We start from the raw sequence: 27,566 nt of genomic DNA on the forward strand, positions 1-27,566 counted from the left end.
ACCATGAATGGTATATAATATAGTATATATAAAAAGTACATCTGTAAAATTATTGAGCTAATGATTATGAATTTGCTATGAGAGAAAATAAATTCTCACGCACCCTAAAATTATATCATAATTTTTTATAAATTATATCATAATTTTTTATAAATTATAATATATCCCATCATATACTTAACTTGAGGTATGTTAAATCTTCAAAATGTTATAATTTATATTCGTACCGAGCTCGACGTGGTTGGTAATAATTTAGTTCAGTGGCATATCTAGAATTTTCGGGAGGGATAATCTTTTTATATGGATTAATTACTAGACCCTCTTGAGAAAATTTTGTACAACTTATAAAAAAAATTGAAAGAAAAAAATGGCAATTTTCTTTTTATAGCCATTCCAGTTTTTGGTATTAGCTGATTCACTATCATATTAAGGTACTTTCTAGAGCTATGTAATAAAATTTAAATCAAAATCTTGCCCTAATATATGACTAGTGTTTCACTGAGATCTAAACCAAGTAATCAGTTGAATTGTTGAGAAGGACATACTTAGAAAATCGATCTACTTTTAAAGAACTGGCTCAAGGCAAAACCTCTTTTCTTAAGGTATTCAATTAACTTAGCTAATAAAATATCTGTCGAAGAGTATCAAAGTATTTAGTTTTAAGGTTTCATGTAATCTTAGGGCTATTTTGCCTTTCATGTGTAAAGTAGTATTAAACCCACCCCAAGCTCGGGCCTCAAATTTTTTAAAAATCGGCTAGAAAAATTTCAAAATATTTTTTAAGAGAATATAAAAAATGATATTTTCTCTTCCTTAATCAAAATAAAATAATTTCTCCAGCTCTTATAATCAAAATGAGACTAGCTAATTTATAAGTTATTAAATTAATTCGTTTCACTAAAATATAAGAATATCATTATATAAATGGTATATTATATTTTTATAAATTTCTGAAGAAATAAATAGTTTAAAATAATATAATTGATATAAACATTAGTAAAATTTATTTATTAAAACATTCATGACATCCGAATTTATTATTACTTATAAATGCAAAAGGTGTTTTATAAATTTATCGTTTAAGATAGAAAAGGTTGTACGTTTTTAAAAAAGTTATTCATAAATTATTGCGCAGTTAATTATTATATATTGCTTTCAAAAATGACCATTCTTATTTTTTAAATTAAATTAATCATAATAAAATATATTTGTCCCTTCATTGACAACATTAGAATTATCAGATAAAAACAAATCCTAAACTCTAAGTTTAATTTAAATATATAAAGAGGAAAAATTTTAAATATTAAAAAGGAGATTAATTTTGTGCAAAAAATTAAACCAGAGCAAAAAAAAGATTCTATTGATCCCAATTTTTCCCCCATAATATCTATGTTCAATTTGTTAACAGTTTCAAGAGTGGATTTAACATTAATATATTTTATTTTTTTATTGAGAAATGTTTCCAATTCCTGTCACCAATTTAATTCATAGATGCTTGAATAATAAAACGCGATATAAATATGAAGTTTACTTAACTTTTAGAAAAATATATGGAGTATTTAAATTAAAATGAATTTTCAAGGTCTTTAATAACAAAGTGCGACTTGAATAACAAACCCCTTGGGTATTTTAGCTTGTTCTAGTGTTATTTTGTTACTCAATACTTTACCAGCTAGTAGCCATTTTTGCGCGGAAGCTAAGCTGTTGACACTGAGTTTCGGAAGGGCCAGTCGATCGCAGGTTTCATTTTTGCCTTTGACCGAATCGAAAAGGGGAGAAGAAATTTGAAAATAAGGAAGCAATGCATCGTTGCAATGCCAAACTTTTTGAGATGAATTTGTGGGATCAGTGTGAGAAGTCTTTAATGCGTCAGCTCCGGTTTCGATGTTCTCCTTTTCATCAGACTCGCTGGCTTTAAAAGATGGAATTTAAGCAAAAAATATTAATAATTTAATATATTGGTTACCCTCGACTTCATAAATAACCTAAAATAATTATCTATTCTGTTAAAAAGAATTCTACTAAAAAGGATCTAGTTATATCTGGTAAACAGCCTAGCCATAAAGAGGTACAAATGATCTTATATATTTTTTTGAATAAAATAAAGAAATTTTTTAAAAAAGAGATTATATGTTGTTACATTCTATAAATGATAATATAAACTTTTTCTAAATTAATGTTTGGACATATATTAAGTTATGTGGATTATTTTTCCGAATCCGCGGAAATATACTTCTACAGTGGTGGAGTATTTTCAGCGATGAAGAAAATGTAGATAACAATTTAGTAGATAATTATAATAGTCCTAATTAGAGATCTGCAAAAGTAGGCCCGGCCCCGGGCTTCGGGCCGGGTTTGGGCCTACTTTAAAAAAAAATTAGGGTTCGGGTTGGGTCGGGCCTAATATTTTTTAAAAAAATTCAACCCGGGTCGGGCCGGGCCTTAAAATATTTTTAATATTGGCACTAATATTTTTTGTAAAATAAAAATATTTAATTTTATTTGAAGAAGCTAGACGCCATATGATGGCATGTATCTTTTATTCTTGGTATAAATATATAATTAAACTTTTTTTTAAGAAACAAGGCGGCAACATTTTTTATTTGTAAAATATAAATATTTAATTTTATTTATTTAGAAAGTAGACGCCATATGTCATATATATTTTATTATGGGTAAAATAATTTAAATGTTTTTTTATAAAACTAATTTTAAATATAATTTAAAAATGAATTTAATTTTTTTAAAAAAACAAATACAAAATGGAACATATATTTGTTTGCCCCATTTAGGTAAAAGCAATATATGGGAAAATTTTGAAGACATATTTGATGATAAAAACAAAAAACTTGATTACGTCCAATGTAAAAAATGTAATAGTATATTACAATATAAAAGCACATCTGGAAATTCTCATTTAAGACGTCACAAGTGCGTTAAGAATGACGATTCCTCTATTCCTAAAATAACTAGGTAAATTCAAAAGAAAATAGATCTAAATTCTTCCTTAACTATTAAAAAGAAACTATGTGATACCTTGATCTATTATTGCGCCAAGGACATGCGTGCCTTTGATTCGATAACTGGAGATGGCTTTATAAAAATGGCTCAAAATTTTATTCAAATTGGCTCCATTTACGGTAATATTGACTGTAGCGAAATTATTCCCCATCCAACTACTTTATCGAGAAATGCTATAGTTATGACGGATCAAATTAGAACAAATTTGGTTAATAAAATAAATGTTCAATTATTTGATAAAAAATGCTCTGCTACAACAGACATGTGGACAGATTCTTTTAAAAAGTTTTCCTATTTAACTGTTTCAATTCATTATATCGAAGGTGAAACCTTATATAAACATGTTTTATTTACGAATAAGTTTAAAGAAGAGAAAAAAACCGCCGCGAACATACATAAGGAAATGCTACAAAATTTTGCTGCAATTGGAATAATTCCCGATCAAGTGAAAAATATAATATTTATATCTGATCAAGGAGCTAATATAATTAAAGCCCTAGAAAAATACACCAGATTAAATTGCAGCGCACATCTATTAAATACTGTTCTTCGAAATACCTTTAAGGAACAATCTTTGAAAATTATCGCTCCTAATATATATCAAACCCTTATTTCTGCTAAAAAATTAACCATGTATTTTAAACAAACCGGCATGAATCAATATTTAGACAAAACATTACAACAAGATATCGAAACTAGATGGAATTCAAAATTAAATATGTTGAAATCTATTTATAACCAATATGATGACATCGTCAATTTTTTATCATCCAAGGGAGATATTAATAAAATAGAAAACTTGAAGAAATCTATTTTGAAAAATTTGATTGATATTTTATATCCTTTTGATAAAGCTACTAAAGAACTAGAAGGAGATATTAATCTTACTTTACATAAAGTACTGCTATGCTTTAATAATATTCTTCACGAGGATTTAAATGATTCATTTTATCAAAACAATGAAATAAAAAAAATAAAAACCAATTTAAAAAATTTTTTATTATCTAAATTTAAAATCAATATTTTGCATAAAATAGCGACATTTTTATGCCCCAAATATAGAAAATTAAGAATGTTATCATCAATGGAAATATTAGAAGTAGAGAATTCAGTCAAAAATATAATTAATTCTGAAGAATATTGTCCTTCAATTGATATTATAGATTTGGATATTCAAGGCGTTTCTCAAATTGTGGAATCGCCTAAAAGATCTAAAGGTACATTTAAAATTGTTCTATTTATATTATTTTTATATATCAGGCAATGAATATGAAAGATGGGAGGACAATGAGGAAGAATATGAAAAAAAAGAAACAGATGAGCTTGAAATTTATAAGAATTTAAACATAAAAGAGAATAATGAAAATATAGATCCAGAAAAAGATATATTAAAATGGTGGAATAAAAATGAAATTAGATTACCAAAGATGACAAAATTGGCTAGAAAAATTCTAGCAATTCCTGCAACGTCCACAACTTCAGAGAGAACTTTTTCAAAGACTGGAAGGTTATTAGACGAAAGAAGAAATAGACTGTCACCAGAAAATGTTGATGCTTTGATATTTTTAAATGATATTTATAAATATGAATCTAATATATAGTTGTGTAATTTAACATTATAATTATTTTTGGTTTATAGGTATTTTTGATAGTATTTTAAATAAATAATTAAATACTAAATAAATTTTCTGTTTACTAAGATATTTTTTGCAAAAACAAAATCTTAAATATAAAAAATAAACTAAAAGCTAAAAAAAATATAATTATTACTTTAGGATGAATTAAAAAAAATTCGGGTTCGGGCCGGGCCGGCAAAAATTTCGGGTTCGGGCCGGGCCGGCAAAAGTTTCTAAAAAAAATTCGTGTTCGGGCCGGGCCGGGAAAAATTTTTTAAAAAAAATTTTGGGCCGGGTCGGGCCTAAAAAATTAGGCCCGTGCAGATCACTAGTCCTAATATAGCAGGGAAGTCTGAAATATATTGTGATGATTATAATAAGCTTATTAGTAATGAATTTCGCTGAAGAAAAAAGAAGCAACTTTCGTTTCTCAATTAATATAAAAGCGATTCAAATGCGAATGCTTAATCATTTAGTGGAAAAAGTTCTTAAAAATTAGTTGTCTCTTCTTTTTGCTATGATAATCTCTATTCTTTTATCAATAATGCAAATCAAATGAATAGAATTGCTTATTTATTATTCCAATGATTTATTTTTAAGTGGGTATCGCGATCTTCCGCAGGAACTAATGTTAATGTCTAAGAATATAAACGTATCTATTCCTCTTATCGAAAAACTATATCTTATACAGATTTGAAATATGAAACAAAGTAACTTTAGTTTAATTCTTCTACTGACGCCCTATAAAGCCAAAAGGATTTGGACCAGGAAAACGTAGTCGATTTTTCATAAATTTTAATTTTGTAATTAAATTCGTAAGATGATTTATAAAATTTTATAATTAAAACAATTTTAAATTTTTTTGATGATTTTGATATGTGTAATAGTTTAGGTACCATAGGTATAGCTTATAACTAGAAAACCTGATAAGATATCGGGCTTATATTTTCAGGGTTTCTTATAAGTGTCATTAGTAATAAAACCTAGAAAATTAATTTTCTTTATAAACAGAAAGTAAGAGCCACTGTTAATGGGTAAGTAGTTAATTTTAAAATTGTTAACCTTCTTTCTCATTATCAATCCAAACCCATTTTATAAGAATAATATTAACTGCTAGAGCCTTGCAAGTCGGGGGGTAGAAGCAAAATAGAATTTGGGTGGGGTTTAAGCCTAATTCTTTTTAAATAGGGACCAATCGGGACTAAAAAAATATAGTCATGTTTTCTCTTCTTTTATCAAAATAAAATAATTCTAATTTCTTTGGGATTATGACAAGGCAATTAGTAATTTTTATTTCAGTTAACTTTATAAAAATGCGTATAATTTATATTAATCAATTAAAAAATTTCGTGTCAGGGTTGGGTCTAAAAATAAATTAAAAATAGGGCAGAGCCCTAGCTCGAGCCAAAAAATTGAAAGGATAAAAAAAATGAATAAACTTTTACGATTATTGAAGTTTCGATTGCCGGTCGTGGGCGAAATGAGACTCCTAGCCAAAGCCTTTTTAGCTTCACCAATAGTGCTGTGGGGGTGGCAAACCAATTCTGTGTCAGTTCCACCGGCTCCCAACCTAAGTTTGAGGATGAGAGAGGAGGGCGGAAGATGAATTTTATCCTCATTATCGCAAAGGGCGCTGACGTCTACTACGCCTCTCCTTTTGAGAAATGCTAGAGCTAGGGGAGTACGAGTCAGAAAGGAATAAAGCGGGGTCGGAAGATTCTTTTGAGGGAGGCTTTGATTATCATTATCGGGTATGCAACATTGCTTGACTTAGGATAAAAAAATGAATTTTTTTTAAAATCACATTTTATGAAACTAAAATAATTATTTTAAATTAAATCCCTACTTTGTATAGCAATAGATTACCTTATTAGTTGGTCATTAGTTTAGGAAAGAATGAAAATAATGGTATTTTATTCCAAAAATTCAATTTAAAATGATAAAGCTGAACTTGGTCAGGGTCGGTTAAACACTGGCTGTTACTTATAATTATTATGGTTCGGTAATGTTCCGGTTCGTCATTATACTGGTTTGTTTCAGGTTTCATTATAACAATTTTTAGTATTTGCATAATCCTGGTAGAGCTCTCAAACCAAAAGTCTAAAAAATCAAATAATGTTTAATATTCTTTTATTAAAATAAAACGCTATTCCTATTTCTCTAGGATAATCAATGAATGATTTCTATTTAATTTAATTTTATAAAAGACCTAGCTTTTTTTAAACTGGAAAATTATTATATTTGCAGGGCTATAAATAAGGCAATAATATCCAAATATCAAATCAAAGATTGCATAAAAATAACTATATATATCTTTTTATTCTAATAGTTGAATCTTGAATTTAATGAACCATTTAATTTAAACTAATATATGGTTATTAAAATAAAAATTACACTATAAAAAATCAATATTTTATTTTTGAGAATTTAAATTTATATCTTTCTCTTTTTTTACTTATAAATATATATTAATTAAAATATATCTTAATTTACATTGATTTAAAATTTTGAACCGAATATAACAGTTCGGTTTGTTCCTTTGGGGAAATCCGTGAAGTTTCGGAAATATGATATGACACTTATAATTTATAATGCACTATTTAATTATAATAAAATAATTAGAAAATATGATTAAGTTTAACTAATATAAATTAATGTTTATACATTCAATTTATATGCCAAATAAGATTACGAAAAAAGTATCAAAAAAAATATTTAAAATTGAAATTTTAGGAACTTAATAAATAATCGCATTTAAGAAAAATAAGTTCAAGTCTGTTCGATTTGTTTAAAAAATTCGAGTTGTTTCGGCCAAAGTATGGGCTCTGACTTAGTTAAAAACTAGGATATAATTCGCTTTATTTAAAAAAAATCAAATACGAGGTCATATAACCAAAATTAATATATGACAAACATCATTTAAGACATACTAGAAGTAGGATTAAATGAGCAAAAAGAAAATAAATGATTTATAATAATTTGGATAACACAGTGTTGAATAGTAGGGCTAGGACAGACCAAAAGCAATATTTTGTAAATATTCAAAAATAAAAATGATTTATTTAATAATTGAAGTGGAGATATTATAATATAGATTCGAAAAATTAAATAACTCATTTAAAAAGAAATTAAAATTATAGGTAATTATTGATTTTAAAAAGTGGATTAAATAATATCTTAATGTCAATAGCCTGGTTCATAATTTTTATGTGGCTTATTTATTTTGACAATAAAAATGAAAACATTTAAAAAAATATATAAAAAAAATTTAGGTTAAAAAAAAGTGAGAGTAATAAAATAATACCAATAAAAAATTATATTGTTATGTTTTAGGCAATATATCCGTTTTTTGAGAGGAGTAAAAAATTTAATATCCGTTTTTTGGGAGAAATAAAAATATTATTTTTTAATAATTAAGAGTTCATTTTAGCATCGTACAATTGGTAAAAACTAGATCTTGTTCGTGATAGTTTATACTAATGTTAGTAAAAACATAATTTTATTTTGTAAAGGTGATCCTGTAGATTTGTGGATAAAATTAGAAACAGAATATACCATTAATATAAAGATAAGTGATTTAAAACTAATAAATTATTGAAAGTATTAATTATATATTTTGTATGAAGAAGAAAAATGAAATTTTTTAAAACAAAGTAAAAAAATTAAGTAAAAGGTCATTATGCTAGCATATGAATGTTTCGTTTGTGGTGGGCATCTTTAAGAAATATATAATGTGTGATTTTTATAATAATCCTAAATAAATACATTTTAAGTTACCTATAATTTGACTTAATATTTAAAAAATATATAATACCATACTTTGCCGAGAATCCCCTTTCTTTTCCTCTTGGCACTCTTCGACATTAATTCTATCCTGGTTTCGCGATTGAGTTTGTTTAGAGGAACCGACCCCACAAGGTCCCACGCTATTGTTTTCTTCCTTGTCTTTGAAGGAGGATACGGAAGGGGAGATAAGGTTGAGAGGTGTGGTAAGGCAATAAGCCGGTACCCTATAGCGGTTTCCTAGTTCGTCGTAGCATTCAGATAGGCTTCCTTTAATATTGAAAAATTTAGCTGCAAAGATCGATATATTTTATGAAAATATGCATACATTACAAAAAAGCAGAGTTGTTAAACGCTACTTTTAAAAGTAGCGCGCTACCGCTTACTATTTTTTAAAGTAGCTTTAGCTACTTTTTATAAAAAATAAATTAGAAACAAATTTGTTTTATTTTTTGCTTATAATGTTATTGTATAATAAATATATAAAAATCAACATTTATAAATATTAAAATATAGTTAGTTAGTTTTGATTATAAAAAAATTTATGTAATAAAAATAAATATTTATGGTAATTTTTTGCATTTTATAAGTTTTTACCTTCTGTTATGTGTCCAACCATGGTACACATATATGATATCTCTGATAACTCTACTAGAGCATCTTTCATCACTTTAAAGTTATCTGCTATTTTATTCATTGTTGTACCAGGAGATAAAGTTTTAATTATCATGGTAAATGATGGATTATCAACCAAGGACATTGGCTGAACTGTATCAATTATAAAATCAACAATATATCAGCCAATTTCTGAGAAATATTGGCATTTGTATTATTGATTAATTTGGTTTGAATTGAATTAGTCTTTTTAAATGTAGAGTCGCCTATACCAAAATTATTTAGATGTTTCTTCATTTCCTTAAAACTATTGGCATGAACAGTCTTATAAAATAAATACTATTAGAATGTAAAAATGACAATTTACCTTTTGGTGTTTCTTGAGGTTATAACTGGATTGATTTGAGGAAATATTTTAAACAAATAAATTTGAAGCCAGTTTTGGTTTTTATATTTATTTTAAAAAAATTTTCAAATCTAGGGAATGGGAAATTTGTATTATAGCTATTAAGAACATTTTCTTCCCTGGTATCTTCCATTTCGTTAATATCATTGTCTGAATCACTTTCAACGATTTGGTTGGTTTTAAATTATTAACATGTGATTTAGGTTTATAAATACAAATGAAAATATAAATTACAAATTGAAAATATATTTCAATTTCAAAATTAAATAATAAATCATAAAAATTATAATTAATTATGGTATTATATTTAAATTTCATGTTTATACTTACCTTCTTTATATTTAAGTAACGCGCTACTTAGCTACTTTCAAAAAAAGTAGCGCGCTAAAAAATTAAATAATTACAAAAAAGTAGCCGCTATTAGCTATAGCTACCAAAAAAGATATTGAAGTTAATTATAAATTCCCATTTCAATGTTTAAGAATTATAGTTATCGCAGAACCTTTATAATAATTACAATTATCAGATAGTAAACCTAATTAGTAACTTATTGATTTAAAGTTTGAATTTGATTTTCCCCCTCTTAACAAATTAATTAATAAGTAGCCAATATTATTTACTTTGATAACTCAGTATCTAATTTTGTGTTTATGATAAATTAGATGTTCATTTTCTATGTGAAAAAATATTGTTTGTAAGTTGTAGATACGTTTATTTTCTAAAAAAAATATTTAGTTGATTTCTTAAGAATTATATCCCAAACAAAACTTATCCTTCATTCACCGATGATGATTCTGATTAATTTCGGTTTTAATTCAATTTTAACGTTCAATGAAAATAAAGGTTTCAATTCTCAAAATGCCATAAAAATTAATGGAAAACAATAAAAATCAAAAAGTTTTTTAAAAAATGGCTATAAAAACTTTTCGCTTGACTCGTTTAAAAAAATAAGCAGGCTTGTAAAATGGCATAATTTTAAAAACCCGGCCGGTGTTCAAAATAAATAAAGTAACAAAACCGGGTCAACCCGATTTTTTTAATAAAATATACATTGACTAATTAAACATTTAAAAATCACATGAACAAAATATAGCCATAAATATTTATGTTAAATTTTAAAAGAACGTGAGCTATAAATAATTAAGTTGGGCCGGTCTAAAAATAAGATCCGAGGAAGGCCTGAAGGATACTGTTCGCGGTTCGCTGAAAAAAAAGATTTCTCAGCTTACAAATATCGAAGGAAAACTTCATCTTATAACTAGGGGTGTACCGATACCACTTTTTGGAGGCCGATCCGATATTTCAGATATTAAATTGATATCGGCCGATAACCGATCCGATATCATATCTAATTTTGTATTCTGCAAAGATACCGGTTTTAATTTTTAATATACTTTTTATTAGTACAACATAATTTTACTACACCATAACATATGTCATTTAAATATATTATAATGGTCAGTTATAGTTTATATTCAATTCAATTGCTATTATTTATATAATAAGTAATAACATTAATCTATTTACATAATTAGTAATAAAAAAATATATTATGAAATTTGAAATTAATATTTAAATTTAATATATCGAAGATTTCTTTTTATATCAGAGATATGTCGGCGGTGATGGGGACTGTTAATATCACTAGCATCACTAAAAACAGATACTGAAGAGATTAATTAACACTTTTTTAAACAGAATGCGAAAAAAAAATAACTATATTGCAGAATGTTTATTAACTAATTATTTCTATTAAAAAAATTTAACATAAAAATGTATTTCGATTTTATTTATAAAAATAAATGGTTTTTTAGATATAACTTTTTTTAAATTTTGTTAAAAGCGCCATTTTATATCGGATTGGAAAATCTTATAATATTTGCCGATAACCGATATTTTAAAATGAGCGAAATATCGGCCCGATCCGATCCGATATAAAATATCGGTACATCCCTACTTATAATCATACCACCATATACTCTTTAATTTCATTTTTCTATACAGTACAATGAAACCTTCATAAATTGTTAACTCAAGGAAGGGGGCACACATTTTGGACAACATACTGAACTAGTGGTAGGGATAAGGAGATGACCATCTTTAGAGGTTTCATTTGTATATATGATTTACCTATATTATTCATAAAATCTTAGCTGGTCTCGCCAAAAAAAAGCCCTTTTATTATCAGAAATCATATATGCTTAATTCACATTTCATGCCCTCATTCAATAATCTAACTCCTTTCCAACTTATCTAACATATTAATCAATGTGTACATACCTCTAGGAAGAGTTATATTGGCACCGTCCAGTATAGCTTGGGCCATACCAAAGTCCTTGTTGTTTAGGAGAGCTTCCGACGCGGCCTTAAGAGCGTCCCAAATCTCTTTTCGACCCTCAAAGGCCGGGGCAGTATCCCAAAATTCGTTTCGCATAGCAAGTAGGCTGGAGTGGGTCAAAGATTTATGTGGATGGTGATTATTTTTGTTAGGGACGTATGTGGGCAGCTTTTTACGGAGAGGACGATTTTTTCCGACAGCTAGACATATATATATATAGAATATAAAATAATTTTAAAGAGTGAGAATAATGATGAACCTTACTCAAATTTTTTTCGAGCCAGCGGCTCAACAATTATTATGCCGAATATAAAGTTTATTATAAATATTAGGGATATTCTGATCCACAAATATTTTATCGATTCGATCTGATATTTCCCGATACTACTATAAAACCGATCCGATGACTAATATTTATATTAATTTTTATTTACCATCTATATTTGAACCAATGTTATAAAAATGGATATGTTGAATTCAAAAAAGAACCAACTAATTCATGAATGATTTAGGTGTATTTATTTTTTATTCTCCAACTGTTAATCAACTCATTTAAACTATGGGCAATGTTTATAGCTGAATGTGGTGTTGTTAAGCTCCTCAATTTTGTAAAAATGAGTGAATCAAGATTTTAGCCAAATTATTATTAATTATGCTCGAAATTTCGCCAATAGATATCAAAGCCTATCTATCATCCGTGGGAAAAATCTCCATGCTTGAGCAATTTATTTTGGTCAAAACTTTGAGTTAGCCATTTTTAAAAATCGGCACAACATTAGCTGATGTAAGTTGTTAGATATTTTTAAATTCCTTACTTGATAAAGATAATATATTTTGAGCTACCCTAATAAATAATTATGGATTATTTTTAAACATCACAAATAGATTGAATTTTTGTTCCTTTTATTAGGTTTTTATTAATAAAACAAAAAATATTATATAATTATATATACAATCATTAAATAACCAAAAACAATAAAAAATATCGGATCGAATCGTTTTTGCGAATATCGATCAGATTCAATATTAAAAAAAATTAAATGAAAGAAGATTTTTAAAATTGGCTAGTTACAGTGACAGAACAAAATTGAGTTCAATACATTAATAACAAATCTTAATATTCAACTTTAGGTGTTTTTAGCAGAATTTTGAAATTTGGTTTTACAACCGAAAATGTTAGTCAATTATCTAATTTTATCAATGAGTAAAGATGGATAATTGCTAATATTAAAAAGAGATAGTTTAAAAAAGTTTTTCAGAGGGTAAGCATGAAAAAGAATTGCATTATAATAAGCTTTTTTATAATACTAATTTTTTAAAAATAGATCAGTATTCAGACTAGGGGTGTACCGATATTATATTTTGGAGGCGATCCGGTATTAAAATGATATCGGTCGATAACCGCTCCGGTATAATATCTGATTTTGTATTGTGTAAACAATCATTTTAATTTTTAATGCATATATCTAGTGTTGCAAAATCATTCCATTTGAGTTAAAAACGGATAACTCACTATTCTATCCAGAAAAATATTATGCAAACCTGAAGATTAATTTGGACATCTATTAGCGAGGCTTAGAAAGTATTTTTTGGCTAAATTATCAAGTCAGCCATTTTTAAAAATCAGCTCAATTGGAGCGATTTTGCATCACTGCATATATCTTCTCATCTCATATACTTTTTAATAGTGCTGTAAACAAATGCGTTCAAAAAGAACGCGTTCGTGAACGAAGTTGTTTTTTGAAAAAAATGATGAATGGCGTTCCATTTATTTTTGACGAACTTTGAGCATGAACGCGTTCCTTTTTTATGACGAGCGCGTTCAAATTTAACGTTCGTTTAATTTAAAAAAAATTTAAAAAAAACTTTTTATTTTTATTTATTTGAAAAATTTTATATTAATAAGAATTTTTTAAGAAAAATGTCATATTTTATAACAGGTATGTGAACCCTTCGACAAAAAAAAGGGTCCAGGTTCGGGTACAGTGATAAAATTTAAAAAGGGTCTTGGTTCAGAGTTCGGGTTTAGGGAACAAAAAAAACGATTCAAAATAAGACTTTTTTTCATTCATTTATTATTATATATACTACAATATATACACATTCATAATTTACAAATAAAAAATTCAAAAATGAAATAATTTATATTTTAAATCTTTTATTCAATCACACAATCATAATATCTTCTAAAATATAATCCTTGAGATTTTCACGTATTTAGACAATATATATTTCAAAGATGAAAATTCACGTTCTATTACCTAAAATAGATAGTTATCTTTATAATACATAAATTATTGTACTTGTGTCGCCGGTAGAGCCATGGCTATTCTAGACAAGATATATAATTCTGTCTATATTGAAGAATATACTTCACAGAATATTAAAATATTCGTATCCTTATTTATTCTCTTAACTTCTGAAAACTTTTCTATTAAAGATGAAATAAGTATTTTTTGATCCTCCTTTTTATCTGATGATAATTTGATTTTTTTTTCTCTATCTAAAAGTAAAATTTCAAGATCATCAATGTTGCAATCATTATCATTATTATCACTACAACCAGTAGGTATTATTGTCGTAGCTTCCAATATATTGTAAATAATGGAGTTTTGCGTATGCCATAAATCCTTAAGATGGTCTTTAGCCATTTGTTTTTGTCCAATACTCAAACTTGATATCGAGGGTCTATATATAGAAGCATATACAACACTATTTTGCAAATTTGTTGCTCTCAAATTTTCATGTTTTCTAATATTTCGTATGAAAAAGGACTAGTAAATCTTAAATCTAACCGGCATCTAATCCATACGCCATAAAAATCAGATAAACATAATTGTTCTGATTATAATCTTAATGTTGTTATTTTTAAAGGCACTAATACACTAGTAAGGTCCTTGGCACCAATCATCTTCCGACAAAATGACTTAACATGCTCTTATAATAAAATCATTACAGAAATCTTTCAACCTTATATAATGAGGACCAACGTGTCGTGCAATCTAATATTGCCATTGACCTTTTCATTGATTTTAATATTCTTACAATTGTGGGAGTTCTTAAATATTTTGTAACATCCCTTGCTATATCAATGATAGTTTTAAAGTGATTATTTTTTAGGCAATCATTACTAGTAGGGCTGTGCCGATATTAAATATCGAATCAGATCGGTACCGATATTTAGCGTTTTCCGAATATCGGATCGGGCAGATACCTGCAAAAACCCGATCTGCTTTTTACATTTTTTGTTATTTTATTTTATGTTATGTATATTTATTTTACATTGTTATAATATTTTCTAAATCATTTTTTTTAAACAATGCAAATGCCCAACACCCTCTAAATTTTATTTCTTTTTTTAAATAGATTTATATTATTTAAAAGTTTTTTTTATAAAAATAGAAAGGAATATTTTACAAAAGACAGATAATTTTGCAAAATGCGTTATCTGCGGAATCATCTTGGTCTGCCTTCAGTATGGCAGGAGATATAGATAGTCCATATCTTAGAAGCTTATAGCCAGAAAATCTAGAGGCTCTCATATTTATTTTAAAAAATCTAATATATTAATTTTTTTATTTTATGAATTAAATATTACAATTTTATAATTCATACCAACAGGCGCGTACGTAGGAATTTGGTCTGGGAAGAGGGGGGGGGATAATAAATTTCTTTAAGAAATATTATTGTTTTTTAAAAATATCAAGCATAAATTTATTAGAACTAATAATTATTTCTAATACACAATTTTAAATTAATGTGAATTATAAAAAAAATTATTGTATAAACCGTCATATAAAAAACTATAAACTAAATGTGAATTAAATTAAACGGATATAACTGGCGGTATAGAAAAACTATAAAATAAATGTGAAAATATAAAGTGAATATAACTACTATATGAATCACTTAAATGACCCAAAATAGAAATTTGAATTTTTTGAGCCTTTAAAATTTATATTCAGTGTTGTGATGATCTAATGAAACATATTGACGATTAAATTAAAACCCATCCATATAAAATTATAATCTTTGCAAAAATAATTAAAATATAGACAACGCATTATTGAAATTTCTTTTATTATAATTATTTTTTGCAAAGATTATAATTTTATATGAATGGGAGTGGGTTTTAATTTAATCGTCAATATGTTTCATTAAATCATCACAACACTGTATATAAAAAATTTAAATGTTGGAAATATAAATTAATACACAAAAAGTTTCTTAGGAATAATTGTATTTTGTATGTTATATATTTACATGTAAAATCCAATATTTGTTGGGATTGAGCTAATTTTTCAATTATCTCATCCTTGCTTGTCAGATGCCTATGAATATTCAAAAGATCCAAACCTTTCAATCTACTTTCATAAGTTGTAATTCTTGGTATGTTTTTCAGAGACCTGGAGGCCGGACGTATTTTAATTTTTTAAATATACCGGGCAGGGCCCGAAATTTTTTTTAGAAAACAACCAGGCGGGGTCTGAAAATTTTTTTAAAAAAATATCCGGGCTGGGTTGTATATTTTAAATCGTTATTATTAGCTATAAAAATAAAAAAGATATATAATTTATTTTAAAAAAATCCGGGCCGGGCCTGAAAATTTTATTTTAAAAAAAGCCGAGGCGGGCCTAAAAATTTAAAAAAATTCGAACCGGGCCGTAAAAAATTCTAAAAAAAATCTGGGCCGTGCCCTGCAAATGGTACCTTCGCATGGCTCTGTTATTCTTCTTAAAAAAGAGAATGTTCTCTCATTAGTTTACTAATGTGAAGAGGCTAATATATAAACCCTTTTAATACATTGGGAATATAATCTAAAATGTGTTTGAAATGCAAAGCATCCATAGCATTTTTTGGGACTATATCAACCATAGTTAATTTTATAAACATATTTATTCAGCTAATAAGGCATTCTAAGATACTTTAACATCTTCATGATAAAAATCTAACATATATTTTTTTCTATCACCATCTGAAAAAAGGTTAGTAAGGCTTTTGTGGAAGTAATATCTGCAGATTGGTAAGTGCTGCATGATGAATTAAAAACCATTCATTTGGGTTATAAATGTATCTAAGAAAGGGGACATTTGTTTTATAATACCTTCTACCGATATATTAATGTTTTAACGATGAGCTTGCCTTGCTGCAAATCGAGGGAGACAAATATTGAACACGTATAGCTCTGCTTTTGACTCAACAATAACATATAAAATATGAAATTCTTCTTCAACATTAGCCCTAATTTTCTTGAGTTCTAATAAAATGCTCTCCGATATTCTCATCTTCTTAATCAAGTCAATGTCATGTTTTTGAAAAGTATTACATATAGTTGTATAATTAAATAATACATTCTAATGAGAAAAAAAATTTGGAATAAGCATTGAATCCAATAATTTTCTTGCTTCTGAGGAAATATTTCTTTCAGGCCATTGCGATATTACAGTAATAGCAAATTATCGGCTCTTATAACTCCATAAAAGTTGTAACTGCTTGATGGCGAAGACTCTATTTCGTTGGACAAGCCTGCAATTTCTTTCTTGGACAAGGAGTTAAAATAATTATTATTTAGAAATTTGAAAATGGTAGATAAATATTACGAAATTTGAAAATAGTAAGTAAATATTACGCCGGAAAACTTGAAAACCCCCCGCTGCGTACGCGCATGCATGCCAACATAAAATGGATATATTATTTAATAAATTTTTTTTAAATTATAGTCTTAAATGTTAAAAAAATTATTAAATGCATAATTCGATTTTTTGCATAAAAAATATTGATTTATTAATTATATATGGTTCAAGGGGGGGAGTAAAAAATCAGTATAAATATCGGATCGGGTTCGAAGCAATATTGGGAAATATCGGATCGGATCCGTAAAAAATATGTGGATCGTCACAGCCCTAATTAATAGCCAATTGTAGAGTATGGGCTGCACATCTGATGCAATATAAATTTGTGGGAAAATCTATTAATAAATTTATACAATAAAATATTATTACCTACACTAGAAAATAATTTATGATATCAATCTCTAAATAAAATGGAAGTCCAGGAGGAAAATTGAAAGAAAAACGCGAAGATAAAATAATGATTCCACGATAAAAAGTTAATGAAAGTAAAAAAAATTTTACATTATTTTTTAAAAAAATGTTTATATTTTTAAAAATTTTTTATCACCTAGAACCCTTGGACCTTCCACTTTTAAAAAGGGTCCAGGTTCGGGTACAGCCAAAATATGAGGGTTCAGGGTAAGGGTCCGGGTTCACATCCATGTTTTATAATCAGCTGTCCCTTTTTCACATTTCATTTATTTTAAGATTAGATCACCTATTAAGATTTTTTTGGCCAGCTGCATGAAATGTAGATGAATTCATATTTAAATAAATATAACTTTAATTAGTATTTCCCTTTAATGTTAAATTTATCCTGAATTTCTTAGCTATTTTGATTCTGCCCATCATATTTATTCATTTTAAATTATGTTGTGCACATTATCTATATTAGGGATGTATCGAGGTATTTTATCGGATCGGATAGGGCCAATATTTCATTTTTTTAAATATTGGTTATCGGTAATATTATAAAATTTTCCTATCCGAAAAAATGGCTTCTTAATTTTTAAATAATATATTTCAAATTTCATAATATATTTGTTTGTTACTTATTATATAAGTAGATTAAGATTATTATTATATAAATAGTGATTTATCATTAAAAATATTATATATATTTTTAGATTCATGAATATAAACTAAAACTGTTCATTATATAATATATTTAAATAATCTATGTTATGGTATAGTTAAATTATATATGTTATACTATTAAAAAGTAGTGCTGTAAAACATTTCTAAAAAAATCGAACGCGTTCACGTTCGTTCAAAATTTTACGATAAATTTTTAATTTAATCTAAATAAATGTCTTATATTTTTAAACACAATATATTAGCCATGTTAAAAAATAAAATAGTTTTATTTTGATAATCTATATAATCACCGTAATCAAGAAATGAACGTTTTCGTATAATCTTAATGTTAATTTTTATTTTTCCTATCAACTTTCTTATCATCTTAATGTTAAATAAATCGATGGAGACTATATATCTAATGTTATTTTAAGAAAATTTTTTGTACATCACGGGATTAGAACCCATGACTTAACGTTTTAAAGGCAAACGTTCTTCCCACTCAGCCACTTTCTATATTAAATTTTGTAATATAATCTTTCTTATATATGTTATTAATTTGCTATTAACATATTTTTCGATTAATTTATATAATTTAGATCTTATTGTGTTATACTAAAAAGAATACTAACCTCACCTCAAATTATGATAAGAATGATTATTAAAGTTAAAATAGCAAATTAAATTATATTTAGCCAATCGAAAAATAAACATTTATCTCATATTAATTTTAGCGTAAGTATTTATATTCAATCAAAGTAAAATTTATTAATTTTTATAAATTATTTTTATAGTACAATTTAGATTTAACAAATAAATTTAAATTATTTACCACCCCAAAATATGGTAAATTTTTTTATCTCAACCACAATATGGGAGCTCTGCAAATAGTATAAAATACCTATTTATCAATATCTTCTCATGCCAGAAAATTAACCACCCTCATAATCCTAAATACTTATTATAATTTAGATTAAACAAATAAATTTAAATTATATTTAGCCAATACATAATCAATCACTTTTCGGCCGACCCCTTTCGATTTCGATAAAAATTCGTAGGCTGGTTATATATGTTCCCATTAGATTATAAACAAAATTTTAGCGCATTAGAAACTATATTAGCGGAGATATTCGGGGTTAAAGGTCCAAAAAACGTCTTTTTTTGCTTTTTACTGATATTAAATAATTAGTTTTTAATTTAAAACTAAATATGATCAAATATTGAATCTAATATCAATAGCTAAGTTAATAATTTATAATTATGGCTAAAACATCAAAATTGATTTTTGATAAAATATGGGTCATCTTATGATCAGTTGAAAACTTGAAATTAATATTTCGAAATGTATATGATCTCCGATTTTTAATTTTTTTAAGAAATATTATCCGTTTACTATTTTTTTAATAATTTCCAACAATTAGCATGGCTGGATATTTATTTAAAAAAATATTGCGATTTTTATACTTTTAAAAAATAGATGGCGCTATATATAATAGTTTTAATATGTTAAAATTCATTTTTTTTATTGATTAAAAATATTTTAATGTATATATATCATACTAAATCGATTACAATGTGCATTATATATATTTATTTGTAATTCAGATCATAAATTTTTAAAATCTTCACAAATTTTACCTAATTAAGATAGTTTATAAATTAATTAAATCTTACTTTATCTAAAGGAATACAAAGCCTGGCTAGCTTGTGAGATTCTTCAGGAGATAATATTATGTTCGACTGGTGGGAGTAGAAGGATTGACCAGCGAGAGAATATGAGATTTAGGCAACACTAAAATATTATCTTTCAAAGGAAATTTAAATGAGGCTGAAGGTCCACAAGGGTGCAAAAATCGGATTTTTACTTCTTCATTTGTATAAATTTTATCGGTTATATATCCTAACCACCATTTATCATCATATACACATGTTATATATCCATTAATATTTTAAAATATAATTTTCTCATTTAAAAACGGAACTTGTTTTATATTATATTTTTTGGAATTAGAATATATTTTGGTTTTTAGTTTATTTTGATCAATGGGAATAATCCCGTGAATTTTTTGGGTCCCATGTATGGGCAGTGCAGAATTAAATCTTTTACGAAGAGCTAATTCCTCTTCGATATATTCTTGATTGGATACATATTCAAATTGAATATTAATATTTTCTTTAGCATAATTATATAATTCTAATGGGGTTAGGATTTGATTTTTATTTGGCCTTTGAAGACTAGCTCTGGCAACTAATCTTTTGACAGTTCCTCCGATACCGTCACATGCATTTTTGCCGTGAGCAGTGACAAAGAAATGCCATTCGGCAGGAATATTAAAATCGTATTTATGAAGGCATATGTTCAGAAAATTTTTGCGATTCTTGTATTGAGACGCGGCTTCATCCGAAAAATATATTATTTTTTCTGGTTTAGAATTAAATTTGGCTGTTAAGAATTTAATGAATTTTTTTTGATAAAGGTGGACTGCACTAGTATTATGGCTTAATGATTCGGACAAAATAACAAAATTTATATTTTTTAATTCTTCTCCAGATTTATAATATGCTACAAATGGATGTATAGTGGCCTGCACATTGTTCCAATGAAATCCCTGAACTTCATCTTGTAAAATAAGGGAATAATTTTCAGAATAATCTAGAATTGTTAAAAATTCCTCATCTTTTAAATTTTCTTTGGAATCCTTCAAAAATAAACTTTGTGTTTAGCTATAAACGAGTGAATTCGATGAAACCATCAATGGACTTTATAATAGTTTCAAGATTTGCTCTATCCACCGTGATCCATTGTTTAAACGTGACATATTCTAAACGATTTCTCTGAAACAATTCGTATAATTGGCCCATAAGAGATTCTATACAAGGGCATTGATCACAATTTGTTAAATAACATTTTGGCTGAGATGGATTACAAATAATTTGCGCCAAAAGATTGTTATAAGAATTTATACAGTAATCTTCTCCTGCTGTAATTTCAGCTATTACATTTGTCATTAATTTCACATTCTGATGAATGGCGCAGACACAAACAGTGTGTGTGCCATCCAACTAAAATTCAGTTTTTTGGTCTAAGTTCGGCAAATTTAGGGAATCCAATTGATATACTTGGGTATTCTTCCTTAAACATCTTGAATATTTCTTTAAGATTATTTAATATAAATCTATGCTGATTCTTTCTCGCCTTTAACAGATACACAATCTTTTATTCCAGGCATGAGTCGGCTTATTTCATCAGAACTATAATTTTGTTATTTTTATTGCTTAAAAAAATTTTCAAAATCTTTGAAATTATCTTTATCTCTGGTTATTTTAATAATGTAAGATAATGACAATTTCATAACATTATTGGTCTTGATGAGTATGATTTAGTCTGGGGGGGGGAGGGTTGGGGGTAGGCCTAATAATTAATGTGATTTTCGATTTTTCCCTTAATAATTTTCCTGCACCCCTTTAATCCTGCTTTTTTGTTCGTGTGCTAGTCCGATTTTTTAATTATTTTAATTTACATTGAAATATTAAAAAAATTATTAAAATTTTTTATCCTGCGAATATCTCAGGGGAATAAGGTTTACAAAGTTATATGATCGAATTTTAGGATATATTATACATTAAAATATTTATAATCAATAAAAAAAATGAATTTTAACATATTAAAACTATTATATATAGCGCCATCTATTTTTTTAAAGTGTAAAAATCGCTATATTTTTTTAAATAAATATCCAGCCATGCTAATTGTTAAAGAAATTATTAAAAAAATAGTAAACGGATAATATTTCTTAAAAAAATTAAAAATCGGAGATCATATACATTTCGAAATATTAATTTCAAATTTTCAACTGACCATAAGATGACCCATATTTAAAAAAAAATTATTTTTGATGTTTTCGCCATAATTATCAATTATTAACTTAGCTATTGATATTAGATTCAATATTTGATCATAATTAGTTTTAAATTAAAAATTAATTATTTAACATCAGTAAAAAGGAAAAAAATGCGTTTTTTGGACCTTTAACCCCGATTATCTCCGCTAATATAGTTGCTAATGCGCTAAAATTTTGTTTATAATCTAATGAAAACATATATAACCAGTCTACAACTTTTTATCAAAATTGAAAGGGGTCGGCCGAAAATCTTGATTTTTTTGCTCATTTGACATGGAATGACCCCTAAATGATCAGTCACACTATATATTTTTATTTAAATTGTCATAATTGTAAGGCGATTGAAGAATCTTTTGAGATATTAAAAATTTTTTTAAAAATAGGACAACTTTTTATCAAAAATTTATTTTATATTGTCACCAAAATATTTAGACATGTAAAACTCTTAAACAAGGTGTTTTTGACAGTTATATTAGATAGAACTCGATTTATATGGGATGTAAAGGTATTAGAATATAATTAAACTAAACAAATAAAATAATCAATTGGTGGAATAATTCATAATAAAAATTATAGCCTATCTAGAATTTTGCGTAAGGTAGAGGAGCAAATATGATATTTTTTAGGAAGGGCAAATGCCACCTCGCCTCTATCCTAAATATGTCCATGTATATTACATATTTTTAGAAAATGTTTGTTAAATGCAACCTATGCTAAAAAAATTTTTAACCTTATTTAACTAATTTTTTTTCAAATTGCAAAACTTCATTGACAAAAAAAATAAAATAGTAAAAAAATGTATAAATTATTTATCATTATATTTGAGTAAAATGTCAAAAAATAGAATTTGTTGTAATTTTTTTAAAAAAATTAGAAATGAATTCAACCTTGCAAAAGAGTGAGATTTTTTTAAAAAATAAATTGAAAGAATTCAGAAGAATGATTAATGAACATACTACTTTAAATTTATAAGATATTTATTTAAATTACATTAAATTATAGAAATAATTAATCAGGTATTAATAAACCTCAGATTATAAGTCTCAGATCTTTTTTCGAGGGTCCGATCAATCCTAAAACTATTATTTCTAGAAATAGGTCCAATATCTAACTTAAAATTGTTTATTTTTAAGGAAAATTATGAGGAAGAATGTTTTTTGTCTATAAAATATGATAAAAATGTATTAAAAAAGGATTATGAAAATAAAATGATTTAAATTTTTGCTAGGCCCTGCTCGAAAGCTCACCCGAATCAGGTTCGAGCTGTTCAAATTACATAGCTCTAGTAAAAAATTAAGGTAGAATGTTGGCTTTGTTATTTTATATTTTGTTATAAAATACCAAAATATAGTATAAATTTGGTGAAATTATTCCTGCCATTTATTTGCGATCGATACACCGCTTAATTAGTAATTAAACGTGCACAAAAAAATTAAAAATCATGGAAATTAATAAAATATAATAATATCTTTTATTAAGTCGCCAGAGAATTTTAGTAAATGAGATTTTGTAGAAAAATGCAAAAAAACATGTTATACTTTAAAGGGTTCAAAATATATTATCTAGCGCGGATGCTTAAATTTTGCAACATTATTTATTAAGCCTGTCTTTTTTAATTAAAAGAATCTGATTTTGCCGAAATATGCTCAAGCATGGTATATAATATCTATCCTAAAACAATTTTGTCATGTGATTAAGGAAAAAATTTAGGTTATGAAAAATTTACTTTTCAAGGAAAAAGTAAAAATAATATTACGCTCGAGGCAAATAAGAAATTCTTTTTTTCTGTAAAAGAAGATATTTTTTAAAAAAATAGGTATGTATCGGATAGAGTCGATTATTCCCCCTTTTTTAAATAAAGGTCCGATAAATTACAGCATTGATATTTAATTTTATAATTGATTATTTTTTATTTTATAAACAAATTAAACAAAAATTTATGGATAAACATGTCTAGATTGTTTTAAAAGAGCAAATCATTTCCTGCAGTCTTAATAAAGAAATTTCAAAATCTTCCCTCTTCCTATTGGATGTTAATTTTTAATAAATATTTTATATCCATCCAATAATACGATGGACACAAAATTTAAGCCCTATATTTTATCGTTAGTATGAAAAACCCAATTATATAAAGATCTTGATATATTATCTGGTCCTTGTAATTGTTTGAATCTTTTAATAATTAAATATTACTTATTAAGAAAAATATTAAAAAACGATTCGATTTTGTTAAGTATGTACGATAAAGTAAAATTTATAGGAATAAATAAGGGAAGAAAAAAAAAATTTCTCAATTTTTAAATTTATTTCTCAAAAAAATTTTTGCAACTCTAATCATTAATAGACTATATAAGATGCTACTTTATACATGTAGAAAGGCTTTGGGGAAAAAAACAACGATTTTAATATAGGTATAAATGATTTCTGAAAATTTATATATTTTTAGATTGGCAATTATATAATTGAATAAATCTGCCTGTAATAGGTTAAATAAAATTAGACAGTGTTATATAAATGACTTATGTTATGGTTATGTAAAGGTAGATGGTGTACTATAAAAAAAATGTAGCTAAGTATATTGAAAAATTAAAAAATATATAATATGTAGAGTGAACAAAATCAAATTAATGGATATAAAATCAGTAATCGACTTATTAATATAATATCAGATTGGCCTCCAAAAAGTAGGGTAAACCTCTAAAAAACAACTACTAAATAAAATAATTGGTTCACTCATATAGAATTGACATCACTCCTTAGTGTGTCATAAAAGGGGCTAAAAAGATAAAGACGGGAAGGGCACCCAGGCAAATATATCTGCAAAACTTATATTCAGAACAACAAAAAGAGGGGCATGACCTATAAAAGTAGCAAACATACTGAACAAATTGAAAATAAAATGATTAAGTGAATGAGAAATTGCTGCTCAAAGGGCCAAAAAACTTTGGTCAAGTTTAAAGAGAATGTTGTATAAATTGTGGATCTATTATAAAAACATTTACTGAGATAGGCAGGCCATGCCTATTGCAAGACAGATGTGGGTGGAGTCAAGAAAAAAACACTGCTAAAAACAGATAGTAAGACGTTTAAAGGGGGCCTAAACAAAGCTGTGAAAAGGTGGTGAAAAAAAATTTACATAATAATGTTGGAATGATTAAATCATGATTTATATCAGTAATTTTTTGAATAAAAAAAATGATTTAAATAAATTCTATTTTTTGTTTATATTAAATATATATCCATTTTATAAAGTTAAAAATAAAACATTTTATTATACCTAATTTTACTATATTTTATATAAATTGGAATTAATTGCTAAATAATTTATTATACTGTTAATCAGAAAAAAAAAATTCATATAGTAAGCTCCTATAGAAAATCATTTTATTTCATATTTAATTATATAGAATATCATTTTAATTTTTTAATTTAAGGACATAAAGAATCAACTATTTCAAGATGCACTTATTTAAACAAATATTGATATTCAATAATTTGATACTAAGATATAATTTGAATTCTAGTTTATATGTTTTTATTGGTTATAAATTTAAATAGCCAAACATCGTTAACATTAGAATTATTTTTTAAATATAAATCTTATATCAGAATGTAATGGGCAATTAAATAGACAATTTTATAAATGATAGATATTTTTTTATACAACTTCCTAACCCTATAATAAATGCCATTATTTAAAAAAATATCTTTTTTAAAAATAAGTATAAAATTATTTGAATACAATTTTTTACAAAAAGGATTTTTAAGAAAAATGTAAAAACTAAATTATTTTTATAAAAATGTAACAAGACCAAAAGTCTGCAAAAATTTCAATAAAATTCATAAGCAGGGACACCTATTATTGTTGTGCATATGATTGGATCAAATTTAGGAAAATAATTGCCAGAAAAAAATACCAGAAAATAATTCCCCCTCAAAAATCCCTATTTTTGTAAAATATTTTTTTTAGAAAATTAATAAAATAGGAGGAAAAATTCCCTATAAATATATTCACAAAATAAAATACCCAAATAAAATATTTCAAAATTTTGAGAAAATCAACAAAATAAAAAAAATTCTTGGAATATATATTCCTGAAAAGATTTCTTAAATAAAATAAACAGAAATTATAAACAATAAAAAATAGCTGATATAAACTAAGCTTAATCTAATTTTTAAAATATCTAAGTTTTAATTTAAACGAAAAAAATATTATAAAATAAACTAATGCTAACTATATCATATTCCTCCTTAACCTAAATTACCTGCCAGATACCTAGTTTTTGATAATAAACAAAATATTATCACAAGTTAACATTTAATTATAGTGGTCCAGCCCTGATTTTCAATTTTTTAAAATGTTTAAGATTATTTATGAAAGTTAAAAGCGATAATAACCTCATTTGATGCTTACAATAATGATAATATAACTCAAATTAAAATAATACAAGTTTAACTTATTATTAACCAGTAGTAGATATATTAATAGATATTGATAAAAATTAAAATACCATTATCAAATTATTATCCTTATAATTATACTCTATTATTTTTGGTATTAGTATTGGGGGTCAGACAATAAATATTATGTTGGTGTTTGGGTATCAGTGAGTGCAACTATAGTATATAGCTAGGCCTTATCTAGTAACAAAAAAATAGTATTGTATTTTATAAAATACATATTATATTTAACTATACTATTGTTCTGTCATAAATTAAATATCACTTAACTATCATGGTAAAATAAACTAGGCCCTATTCTTTATTATTAATAATACATTTAAAAAATTAAACCAATCCTTAATTATAAACACTTATAGATATGGCTAAAAATTGTTTTAAAAAGTTTAGTATACAAATTTTTATATATTATTCTTAATTTTTCAATAAGAATAAAGTAGTTAATAATAGTGCATTTTTATAGGCATATTAGTTTTTTTAAAAAAAATGATTAAAAGAAAAATTAATAATTTAATAAAGTGAAAATAATTATATGGACAATAAGTTCCAGTTGGATAAGTTTTTAAAATTTATATAATTAAAATGATTAAACTTGGAAAGTAGTTGTCGTTTTCATTGACACTAGATGTTGGATGTTGCGAATAGCAAGTACCCATGGGTCATAATATAAATTTAAGAGAACTAGTTACATTTCAAACTACAAATAGAAACGATAAAACAATAAGAAAGAAT

General features: G+C 25.9%; 1 protein-coding gene across 2 annotated transcripts; it reads right to left on the minus strand.

Moving 5' to 3' along the window:
• Positions 1-1,449: 1,449 nt before the first annotated feature.
• LOC135925659 (uncharacterized) lies at positions 1,450-27,566 on the minus strand. 2 transcript variants are annotated; one of them, XM_065461075.1, is made up of 5 exons: positions 27,427-27,566; positions 11,722-11,979; positions 8,457-8,690; positions 6,083-6,406; positions 1,450-1,912 (listed from the first exon to the last, which is right to left on the minus strand). In XM_065461075.1, exons 1-5 carry the CDS (start codon positions 27,488-27,490, stop codon positions 1,587-1,589), a joined length of 1,206 nt encoding a protein of 401 aa, XP_065317147.1. In that variant the 5' UTR covers positions 27,491-27,566; the 3' UTR covers positions 1,450-1,586. The 2 variants fall into 2 exon arrangements, with proteins under 2 accessions (XP_065317147.1, XP_065317146.1); XM_065461074.1 differs by having other exon boundaries at positions 6,077-6,406.

This window comes from Gordionus sp. m RMFG-2023, chromosome 3 (assembly GCF_954871325.1).
Source record: "Gordionus sp. m RMFG-2023 chromosome 3, tfGorSpeb1-WG-v2, whole genome shotgun sequence".
In the NCBI taxonomy this organism is placed as follows: domain Eukaryota; kingdom Metazoa; phylum Nematomorpha; class Gordioida; order Chordodea; family Parachordodidae; genus Gordionus; species Gordionus sp. m RMFG-2023.